The sequence below is a fragment of the Engraulis encrasicolus genome, chromosome 1, assembly GCF_034702125.1.
Source record: "Engraulis encrasicolus isolate BLACKSEA-1 chromosome 1, IST_EnEncr_1.0, whole genome shotgun sequence".
NCBI lineage: Eukaryota > Metazoa > Chordata > Actinopteri > Clupeiformes > Engraulidae > Engraulis > Engraulis encrasicolus.
The window spans coordinates 7,006,007-7,018,506 of NC_085857.1; the positions used below are offsets into that span (position 1 = coordinate 7,006,007).

The 12,500-nt window shown below is 44.1% G+C and overlaps 1 protein-coding gene across 1 annotated transcript in view; it reads right to left on the reverse strand.

The window, feature by feature from the left end:
- LOC134446826 (protein kinase C alpha type-like) overlaps positions 1-12,500 on the reverse strand; it is a 289,331-nt gene that overhangs the window by 35,270 nt on the left and 241,561 nt on the right. The window contains exons 14-15 of the mRNA XM_063196121.1: positions 3,893-3,973; positions 146-253 (exon numbers count right to left, since the gene is read on the reverse strand). Of these exons, the coding sequence (XP_063052191.1) occupies positions 146-253; positions 3,893-3,973 (189 nt within the window). The remainder of the gene's footprint in view (positions 1-145; positions 254-3,892; positions 3,974-12,500) is intronic.

Here is a 12,500-nt window from a genome sequence, read left to right on the forward strand (position 1 = left end):
CAATGTAACATTTATAGCATTTTGGAAATGCTGTGTACTGCAAATGAAATGTGCTATTCAAGCCATATAAATGTACTGTAAATGAAATGTGCTATTCAAGCCATGTAAATGTAAATGTAAACGAAAATGTGCTTCTTCTTCTCACCCCTTTGCAGACGGACACGGCCTCTTTGGACAGGGCCTTGGGGTAGGACACGTTGTGCTCCATGATCGACTGGAAGAGTTCGTCTTCATCCTCGCCGTCGAAGGGAGGCTTTGGAGAGAAACAGAAGGAAGCATCGGTAACATTGACAGTAAATAGAATGGACGCCAAATCAACGCTATTTGCCATTCAACGCTTTGAAGCCAGATTTGGGAACATTCCAACTTACATTCCACCTTAGCAACGCCAAACGCAGGTGCTGATTGGACAACAACAAGACTTCTAACGGTCAATCAAACCATGTTCTGATGCTCATTGGTCAATTTAACTTTTAATATCTCTCTAAAACAAAACATCACCACAAAAAATCACCACCCTGGTAAGTTGGAGAGCAAGGGGACCTACTAGTTGAGCGAAAAATTATCCCCCTGGAGTGGCATTTAAGGGAGATACAGGGTTTTATGTCTCTCATAGGAATGAATGGGATTTGGCCATTTTTTGGTCTTTTTGGGTCCAACCTTGGCTCCAACTTGGCTTCAACAATGAAATAGAATTTTGGCCTCCATTCTATTTACTCTCAATGATTGGTAAACAGCGTTGGAGTGTCAATACATATTCATTACCCATTGTCCCTCTCCGCTAGCCTGGGAAATCCCATGTTGCTTTGCACAATCTTGTCTATTGTCTACCCCAACTCAGATAATATGTTTCTGCACAATTGCCTTTTTATTTTTCTGTAGTCGTTTTTTTTCCTCCTCGACTATCGCCTGTGTTACATGTGTCTTGAAATGTTCATGTTCATGTGGGCATTAGGTGTTTTTATGTAAGCTACTTGACACCTTAATTCCCCCCGGGGATCAATAAAGTGACTACTCTATTCTACTCTACTCTTTCCAGTTTGAAAGAGACTTGAGAGATGTAAGTGTGGTGTTAACCAGCCAGTCATTCCACCAACCATTTACAGCTATTGCAAGTAAGGGTGGTGATGAGGTGCTGAGTATGTGTCAAATTCACACAGATTATTTTATTGAATTCACACAGGTTAATTCCTGTGGCCACTAATTCCCCCATGTGCATCTTACAGTATGCTAAAACATGATAGGCTACTAAATCACTCAGTTCTTCAAAATGTGTCCATACCGATTGACACTACGGTTTAGGATACGGGGTGGGGGTGTGGGTGGGGGGTTAGAGACCAGGGACCTGGGAAAGAACTGTAGACTGGCGAGGCAGCAAGATAGTTCATGATAGATTGAACAAACACAACAGTCTGACCTAATGATTGAGCTAAAAGACAAACAGTGAGTGAACAATGCAAAGCTGTTCCCTCTTCCCACAATGCAAAGCCCACTGTTCCCTCTTCCCACAATGCAAAGCCCACTGTTCCCTCTTCCCACAATGCAAAGCTGTTGCCTCTTCCCACAATGCAAAGCCCACTATTCCCACTTTGATAATGTCCCCTCTGCACCAGGGAGACCATTCTGAAGTCATTCTGTTTATGTTGCTAAGAATATGTATTAATTAATGTATTTATCATCTGCCCTAGGTAAAAATGTGTTTTCACATGTTATGTTAGCATCTCTTCTTTCTGCAAGTTTATCTCACACCACAGTGATGCACCCGTGGTCACTTCCCAATCTTTCCGCATCTCTTTCTCCCACTACTTTCCTGTCGTGCTCTCACACTAACCCTATCAAAAGGCACAAAAAGCCCCCCCCCCCCAAAAAAAAATACATATCTAAAAAAAGAGGTAGCTTTCATCGGACATCTGTGAACAACAGCTGAGAGGAACAGAGCCACACCATATCCCCCAGAGTACTGGTGCTCAGTGATTTTAGGGGCAGCCTAAGCTCAGCCAATCAGCAATACACACATTACAATGTGCCTCAGATATACACACAGTGCATTTGCCTCAGATATACAAGTACAGTACACACAGTGCATTTTGCAAGAGTTAATTAAACAATTTGGCAAGTCAAATTTAACACCCAGAGTGTGAAATCAACACTGCAAAATTTTACTGAACACTGACTGAACCCCACATGAGGAGATGCTGGGAGAGAGAAACAGAGAGATAGACAGAGAGAGAGAGAGAGAGAGAGAGAGAGAGAGAGAGAGAGAGAGAGAGAGAGAGAGAGAGAGAGAGAGAGAGAGAGGGGTGAAAGACAAGAATGGAAAGAGCACAGGACACATGAGGAGAAGGAGGAGAGAGAGACAGATAGAGAGAGAGAGGTGAAAGAGAAAGATGGAAAGCACAGGACACATGAGGAGAAGGAGGAGAGAGAGACAGATAGAGAGAGAGAGAGAGGTGAAACAGAAAGATGGAAAGAGCACAGGGAGGTATCAGGGGGAGTGACCTGTTTCCTACATGTCTCAGGGGAGGGGAGTGGAGGAGTGTAGTGAGGGGTGTATCTGAGAGAGGGGGGGAGATGAGGGGGGTTGGAGTTTAGTGTTATGGGGGTGTGAGTGTGTTGTGTTTGTGACAAGTCATTACGATTATTCGTGCAGAGAAGAGTGCATTTAGAAGGGAGAGAGATGGAGAGAGAGAGAGAGAGAGAGAGAGAGAGAGAGAGAGAGGGGGGGGTAGAGAGGGAGAGAGAGAGAGAGAGAGAGAATATAGACGGCACTATTTATTTCCCCAACTATTTCTTTACCGACATTTCTTTTATCAGCCTGAGAGCATTACAATAAAACGGACAGTGTGTTTTTGTGTGCAGAGAGAGCGGGAGACACACACACACACACACACACACTGTCACAGTGGTAAGTACAGTGAACAGAGCTGCAGCGCATATGGGTGGTCCGTCGAAGTTGGAATGGAAGGGAGAGGGATTAACAGTGCACATGGGAGAGAGAGAGAGAGAGAGAGAGAGAGAGAGAGAGAGAGAGAGAGAGAGAGACAGAAACATTGGTAAAGTGCGATGAGAGAGAAGAGAGAGAGACAGAGAGAGAGAGAGAGACAGAAACATTGGTAAAGTGCGATGAGAGAGAGAGAGAGAGAGAGAGAGAGAGAGAGAGAGAGAGAGAGAGAGAGAGACATTGGTAAAGTGCGATGAGAGAGAGAGAGAGAGAAAGAGACAGAGAGAGAGAGAGAGAGAGAAAAAGAGAGAGAGAGAGAGCGAGAGAGACAGAAACATTGGTAAAGTGCGATGAGAGAGAGAGAGAGAGAGAGAGAGAGAGAGAGAGAGAGAGAGAGAGAGAGAGAGAGAGAGAGAGACAGAAACATTGGTAAAGTGCGATGAGAGAGAGAGAGAAAGAGACAGAGAGAGAGAGAGAGAGCAAGAGACAGAAACATTGGTAAAGTGCGATGAGAGAGAGAGAGAGAAAGAGACAGAGAGAGAGAGAGAGAGAGAGAGAGAGAGAGAGAGAGAGAGAGAGAGAGAGAGAGAGCGAGAGAGAGAGAGAGAGCGAGAGAGAGAGAGAGAGAGAGAGAGAGAGCGAGAGAGACAGAAACATTGGTAAAGTGCGATGAGAGAGAGAGAGAGAGAGAGAGAGAGAGAGAGAGAGAGAGAGAGAGACAGAAACATTGGTAAAGTGCGATGAGAGAGAGAGAGAGAGAGAGAGAGAGAGAGAGAGAGAGAGAGAGAGAGAGAGCGAGAGAGACAGAAACATTGGTAAAGTGCGATGAGAGAGAGAGATAAAGAGACAGAGAGACAGAGAGAGAGAAAGAGAGAGAGAGAGAGAGAGAGAGAGAGACAGAAACATTGGTAAAGTGCGATGAGATGAGAGAGAAGAGAGAGCATAGGTTACCTGTCCGGCGAGCATTTCGTACAGGAGCACTCCGTACGCCCACCAGTCCACAGAGCGGCCATACGGCTGATACGCAATAATCTGTGGAGACACAACAGCCCAGAGAGAGACACTTAAATAACATTATATTACACTTATGTTGACACTTAAATAACATTATATTACAGTACACTTATGCTGACAGTTTCATCCAAAGCAACTTGCTATTGGTTGCAACTTGGACCAGTGTGGGATTAGGTGCCGTGCTCAAGGACGCGTCAGTTACGGGTGTCGAGAGACATTAAACATTAAGTTTATATTACGCTTAGTTGACACTTTTATCCAACGTATCTTGGTATTGCGTAGAAAGGAGAGATATCCTTCCCGCTCCTGCGCTTCACAATCTGGTGCGTCACAGTAAAGGAGTAGTAATTGCAGGGAAAGAAGGGTGTCACCGGAGCATCTTTAGATGTGGAAGTTTGACTTGTTTTATTGGGCAAGATATTGGTTGCAACATGGACCAACGTGGGGCTAGGTGACTTGCTCAAGGACACTTCAGCTACGGTTAGGGTGGGAGTTTAACACACGCACATCTGTCACAAAAAGTGGGTGCAGGACTAGCAAAGCTCCTGTTTCTCTTAATTTAATATTGTAGACATAGATTCTGACATTTTTTGTCCATTGCATGAAATGAAAAATTGTCTTTGGTAGTGGTATAAAGGACACACAAAAACACATATCACAGACAATGTAATACTTAATTTATTGATGAATGTGCACAAATTGCAAAGCTGTATCGGTAGTTATACAGGCCATGCACATCTGCATTAGCTAGGCTAGGACTAGGTAAGCTGACCTAAAAAGACAACCACCATATGGTACTCTCCACTCCCAAACAAACAACCAAAACAAGCAAAACTGAAAATAGCATCTCACTCTGACACACGTTCAGAGCACACCACATTAATCACACGCCTCATGTCATACCCACATCATCCGTGTGTCAGTTTGTTATGTTACCGTCTGTTCTTGTTTTTGTTTTGTTTTTTTATTAAACCAGGACACATATATTCCATGCAGAGTGCTTGGGCTGGGCGGCGGGCAGTCCGCTCCAATGAGCCTTCAAGCGAAGTGTCCAGGTTGCCCTTAATTAGCAGCTGTACGTCTGTCTCTAGGGCTGGGTATCGCAGCCATGTTCCTGTATCGACTCGATTTCGATTCTTAGGGCTTTGAATCGATTAATCACGATTCAATTGGATTCGATTCGATTCATTACGAATTGATTCAATCTGTTCCCTTCTTGGTGCAAGGATTTCCCCTAAAAGATGCTGTTGCCTATTTTTATATAAAAATATCAAAGGGCTGTGGCTTGACAGTGTTAACAGATTGCTAATTTGTAATAAGTAGGCCTAGGCCTAATTGACTAATACCTACTGGGTATTTTCCATAGACCTAAATTAAACAAAAAGAACAAAAAGAAATAGAACAAAAAAAAAAAAACAACAACAAAAAAACGATTTTGTGCCCTGTGAATCGATTATGTGAATTTTAAATGATATTGATCGATTATCGATTAGATCGATTATTTTATCCAGCCCTATCTGTCTCTGTGTACCGCTCTGCATGGCCAGTGTTGCCAGGTGAGTCGGATGATTTCCAGCCCAAAACAATGCTCAAAACCCGCCTGGCCTGGGAGCACTAAATCCCGCTCAATTATATGTGATTTCTATGGCCAAAAAATTGGGCGTTTTTTTTTTCTCCAGCTAAATGCAATTTTTACCCGCAGCCGGCCATCCTACCGTAAGCAGCCCAATTGGGCGGGAAAACCGCCCGATCTGGCAACACTGTTGCATGGCTTGTCTGCTGCGACGAGAGCGTGGCTAGCAACAGCTGGCGCGGCTAGCCGCCATGAAGCCGCCATGTGACATGTGATAGACATGATCTAATTAAGCTACGGCTGGCAACTAGGCTACTTGGCTCACAGCAAGCTGAGTGGAGAGAGAAAACTGAAGGAAAGAATTGAAAGTGTGTGCATCTGTGTGTCTGTGTGTGTGTGTGTGTGTGTGTGTGTGTGTGTGTGTGTGTGTGTGTGTGTGTGTGTGTGTGTGTGTGTGTGTGTGTGTGTATGTGTGTGTGTGTGTGTGTGTGTGTGTGTGTACGGTATGTATGTGTGTGTGTGTGTACGGTATCTGTGTGTGTGTGTGTGTGTGTGTGTGTGTGTGTGTGTGTGTGTGTGCGCGGTATCTCTGTGTGTGTGTGTGTGTGTGTGTGTGTGTGTGTGTGTGTGTGTGTGTGTGTGTGTGTGTGTGTGTGTGTGTGTGTGTGTGTGTGTGCCCAATTAGCCCAATGGAAGACAAGAGTGTTCTTATGCTCAGACTTCAGCTCCACCTTTTTTTTTGTCTTTCGCATCACTCCATCTATCCCACTCCTTCATTCAGAAGCTCATCTCTTAGGAGCAGGTGAGGTGACACACACACACACACACACACGCACACACGCACGCGCACGCACGCACGCGCACGCACGCGCACACACACACTCAAAAGCACACACACACACACACACACACACACACCAAGGGTAGAACTTAACTTAACTTAACTCCCCCCCCCACCAGTCACTGAGGCAGGTAGATTTTTTAGTCACTCTATAATAATAAAAAGAATTGGTAACAATTATGTGGTTGGGGGTCTGCGGGCCCTTCCCCAGACAGTTTTGTATTTTCAGATGCGATTTCCTACAATCCTACATCAATTTTAGGGTAAAGAATGGCAAATCCCTTCCGACAAAAAAAGCAAAAAAAAAAAAAAACCAAAAAAACATTCAGGCTGTTAACTACTGACTGATCTTTTCATGTGTATTTCTAATAATTACTGGTCTGACCAAAGATCTGACCCAGAGATGTCTAAAACTGATCGTTCAAAATGGCGGACATGGTGAAGATACAACTATTCATGTATGAAAATGTGTACATTTCCAAGTCCAAGAAATTGATGGGGGCGGTACACAGTCATGAAAAAGACCACATTTGTGGAAGGGCAGCATACATTCTGGAAGTTAAATCCCAAGATATTCTAACCCTTTAAAGGGACACTGTGCAGGAAATGGTAAAAAATGCAACTATGCTGATCATTTAAACTGGGCTGCCTATTGCCAAATTTGATCTTTACATGAAAGTTTACGATGTAATAAACAAATATTTTCTAGTATGGTCCAAATACAGTCCTTTTTGCAGCTGAAAATTGCTATTTTGGGAAATTCAAAATGGCGGGCCATGGAGAAGATCCCCCTTTTCATGAAAAGTGCATTTTTTCCAGTCATAATGAATACTAAAATTTGATGGTGGTGGTAAGTATTCATGATAAAGGTAACATTAGTGAATGGGCAGCAAGAACTCTGGAAATAAACAACTGAAAATCTCACACAGTGTCCCTTTAAGTCCCTCTTCACTCTCCTCCTACCCACTACCCTCACTCCACACTCAGCTCTGAATGATTCCCAGAGCCAGGAGCAGAGGCGGACTTTGCAGGGTTCCCACACCTTCTTTATGAACAACTTCAAGCACTTTTCAAGCACCACATTTTCAATTTTCCAGCACCTTTAATAGGTGGCGGGAAGGGGGTGTGGGGGTCCTCCCCCAGAAAATGTGTTTTTAAGAAGCAATTTCCTGCATTCTAATCAATTTATGGTGTTGAATGGCAAATCCCATCTGACATCTCACTACCTCAGATTTTTGATGTACCTGAACAATTGAATTCTATTATTTGGCTAACTGAGTTTGACTTGACACAAATTTCAAGCATTTTCAAGCACTTCACCAAAAATTCAAGCATTTTCACAACCTTGAAATCACTTGATTGAAAGTCAAGCATTTTAAAGGAATTCAAGCACCAGTGGGAACCCTGACTTTACATAAGGCAAACCTAGGCCTTTAAGCAACTGAGGAGCCAAGAGATCCACTGTCTCTCTACTTGCTATGGACCAGTGTTTCTCAAACATTTTCAGATTGAGGACCACTTTGTCCCCCCCAAAAATATTCAGGGACCATCTGTCAACTGAATTGACAGTTGACGGGTGCTAATTTGACACTGCTAATTTCGATGCAGATCACTAGCTTTTTATTCACATTGCTACAACCCTGTCTTATTGTGGTGAAGCTATGTTTAGCTGTGTAATAATGTTATAAATATAGCCTGCTGCTAGCTTATCTTGGAAAAGTACAAATGCCCTCACGGTCCACCTGAGCTCTGTTGCGGACAGGCTTGTACGAAATTCCGAATGGAAAGAATTTCAATTCAAAATAATGCCATAATACGAACACTAGGTGGTGCCATTACCTTGAATTTCTTTGAATTTAATCTACACCACCCAATGAAAGTACATAGAACACCACCACCTAGTGTTCGTATTATGGCATTACATTGAATTGAAATTCTTTCCATTCGGAATTTTGTACAAGCCTGGTTGCGGACCAACAGTGGGAATATGCTGATCATTCACATCCCATTTCAGGTTGAAAAAGCCAGTAATTCCATCCGACAAAAAAAAAACCTTGGATATTCAGGCTATTTACTGTTGACTGACCTTTTCATGAATGTATTTCTAATAGTCACTGGTCTGACCAAAAGTATAGAAAGTTTTGCCCCAAGAGAGATCTATTACTGGTAATTGAAAATGGCAGCCATTCATGGAGAAGACAGTCATAATGAATACTTAGAATTTGATGGTGTTGGTAAGTATTCATGAAAAAAGGTAACATTAGTGAATGTGTAGCATGAATTCTGGAAATAAACAACTAATACTCTTTCACAGTGTACCTTTAAGCCACTGAGAAATACACTGTCTCCCTACTTGCTACCGTACAGTCTCTCCAGATAATTCACATCCAATTTCAGGCAAAAAAAAGCCGAGGTGACCCAGTATTCCACAGAGGCGTGCCCAGGCTCGTCTGTATATATAGGGTTTTTTTTTATAATGGAAAAGGTCGCCTCAGTTACTGTGGAACCCTGGAGACAATCCAATGTACTGGCACTCACAAACAGTGGCGTGCAAAACACTTCATCTTGCAGGGAATAAGGTGTGTGTGTGTGTGTGTGTGTTTGTGTGTGTGTGTGTGTGTGTGTGTGTCTGTGTGTGGGTGTGTGTGTGTGGGGGGGGGGGGGGGGTTAGGCACATGCAGGAACACACACATGCACACACGCACACACACACCCACACTCTCCCTTTCTCTATGTCTTTTTGGCACCTTAGAGTAGAAGCGGGAAAAAAAAAAAAACTTTTTTCGAGTTTACACCTCCTTCCAGTCCAGACCACCTTAAGACACCACAGAGATGACAACAGGTGTCCCCAGGGACTCTAGATATACGACTCCACACCACAGAGATGACAACAGGTGTCCCCAGGGACTCTCGATATACGACTCCACACTGCTCTCCTGTCCTCCGTCCTCCTCATATACCCACACACAGGGCCGCTGACAACTTTTGCCGGGCCCGGGACAAAGTCATCTGAAAGGGCCCCCTACCCAATATGTGTAATATAATACAATGGGGGCCCAATTCTGGGCCCCCTATCTCCCAGGGCCCGGGAAAATATACCCCTTTGTCCCCGCTTGTCGGCTTCCCAGCCCACGCAGCCACTATGGACCACTGCCACTGCCAACAAGATGGCACCAATTAGATATTCTGGCCAAAACACACACACACACACGGACGCACGGACGCACGCACGCACACACACACACACACACACACACACAAACACACACACACACACACACACACACACACACACACAGCCAACACACACACACACACACACACACACACACACACACACACACACACACACACACACACACACACACACACACACACACACACACACACACACACACACACACACACACACACACACACACCCTGGCTCTGACAGTTGGGCAGAATACCATTTTCTGAGGTGCGTGGTTTCAGAGACAGGCAGCTTGCTCCATACATGGCTTAGGGAGCTTTTTATCTGTGACGATTTGGCAATATGGACCTTTTTACTGTCAGTGAGAAAGCGAGGGAGACTAGTGCGGGCGCAGGGAGGGAGGGAGGGAGGGCATGTTGTTTTCTGATAACACCCACCAGATGGCGGAGGGAAACGAGAGGATGCCTTCACTGGCCTGTTTATTAGTGTTGGGTAGGGCTGGGTTCAAAAGATCGAATCGCGATCCAATATCGATTCACGTTCGAAAAATGTGATATCGATTCAAAATTTTGTGGATCGTTTTTTTGCAGATGATTATAGGTGTTATTTTCTCAACCACATCCTGTAGCTTTCTTCCACATTCATGGTGAATACATGCAAAAATACACACAGCCCGTTCAAGTAAATAGTGCCAGCACCTTTCTCTCTCATACCAAGTTTCCCACTTCTTTCTCACATACCAAGGTAGTTCATGTTTGTGTGGGCATCAAAGGCTGAGATATTTAGGTTTTTATAACCGGTCTTACAATTCTTGGCATAAATGGGTTAAAGTGACAGCCCAGCAATACAAAAGATCGATATCAAATTGAATCGAATTGGATCGTGGATCGAATCGGATTTTAGACTTCTGGATCGAAATTGAATCGATCCAGGAAATTTGGATCGATTCCCAGCCCTACTACTTAAAATTGTAATTCGATGGCCGGCCTCCCCATGCATGAAGGAAGTTAACGCACACACGATGTAGACACACATACATGAAAGATACATCATACTGTGTCTACTTGTGCAAAGCCTCCGAAGTAGCCTGGTTCACACCAGACGGTGTGTGTGTAGCTTTGGCGCCCCCTGGCGGAGCAGAGCTACACACACTACCGTCTGGTACACAGCCATAGAGCACGCTCCGTCTCCAACCAGAAAATAGGCTGAGAATTTATTGCTTCTGCACGGCCTCGTCACCAAAAAATTCCTTCAAAAACCTTCCTGTTAATCTTTAAAGAGTCAATATAGTCTCTAATCTGTCTTGTGACTCCTCAATGTGAGTTACCGTTTATATTTAAGAAATAAATGCTCCGTCTATTTTCTGGTTGGAGACGGAGCGTGCTCTATGGCTGTGTACCAGACGGTAGTGTGTGTAGCTCTGCTCCGCCAGGGGGCGCCAAAGCTACACACACACCGTCTGGTGTGAACCAGGCTACCTCCGAAGCACTTAAAAACAGCAAATGAGTTGCATTTAAAAGCTAGAACCTTCATTTTGCGCTAGAATGTGTTCATTCAGCTCTAACATACCCACATTTTTAATAAAACAGCTCAAATCTCAAGAACCTGAATGCAGCGTATATGTCGCTCCAGGACACAATGGGTTAAATGGCCTTCTTGGAAAGAGAGGGGGGGGGGGGGGAAATACGGTACTGTCAGCAGCATGGACAGTACACAGTGCTCTACTCTGCTCTGCTGTCATCATCTTGTCAGGCCCCTGTCAGCACTTGTCTTCTCCACAGCTACGTACATGAGGAGGCCGGGGACTTGCAGCACTGTGAGCTGTGGAGCTAGATATCTGAGGAGCCGTTAGCCCTGCTGCCTGCCTGCGGACGGCTGAAAATGTCAAACCAGGCTGTGAAATGGGCAGCGAGTGAGAAAACTGGCGTCGGTCTGAGCTGATCGAATTGGCAGCAGCATCCGGCAACACGCTTTGGCTGCATCTTTACAGAGAAACTGCTGTGATGGTCTTTGGTTATAAAGCGTGATGGTCTTTGGTTATAAAGCGTGATGGTCTTTGGTTATAAAGCGTGATGGTCTTTGGTTATAAAGCGTCTGCCAAATGCAATGCAATGCAATGTAATGTTATGGTCTACACTGGATTAAAAGTGGTCTGATGTGGACATTGACACAAATGTGAAATACCATTTCCTTTTTCAATATATCAACTGCTGACTCACTAACACTATACATTGCAGAGAGAGTGTACTTGAACTGTTGCACAGATCAACACGTGCCTCTGCACAGCAATATAGAGTGTAGAGTGTAGAATAGGAGTACTCTAAACTACTCCACTCTATTGCTCTACTCTATATATTGCAGAGAGAGTGTACTTGGACTGTTGCACAGATCAACACGTGCCTCGAAAGCAACAACACTTACTGTCTTCAGTAACTCAGAGGCAAAAAAGTTGCTTGAAAAGAGAAAAAAAATTTCTTCACCAATGTCTTTATTATTATGACATGTCCATTAAGGACTTTTAAAATTGCCCACGCGTAGCGGCAGTTGAGCCTTCTTCAAGTCCTTAGTGGACATGTCATAATAATAAAGACATTTTTAACTATACTTTTTGGAGTGCCTTGGTGAACTTTTTTGACATTGAACCTTGAACCAAAGAGCACCCACAAGAATACTTTTTCCATCTTTCTAAAGGGACTGAGCACGCCTCTGACTTCCAAACACAGTACCTCAGAGGCGTCGGGAGATGAAAGAGCCGCCACGGTTAATCTCATTAGGAGAGGGAAAGGCTGTGTGCTAACAGTGAGGGACGACAAGAAATTTAGCCGACACATACTGAAAAGAAGACATGGTCAATAGGAGATAGGAAGAAAGAAAGAAAGAAAGAAAGAAAGAAAGTAAGAATGAAAGAAAGAAAGGAAGAAAGAAAGAAAGAAAGCAA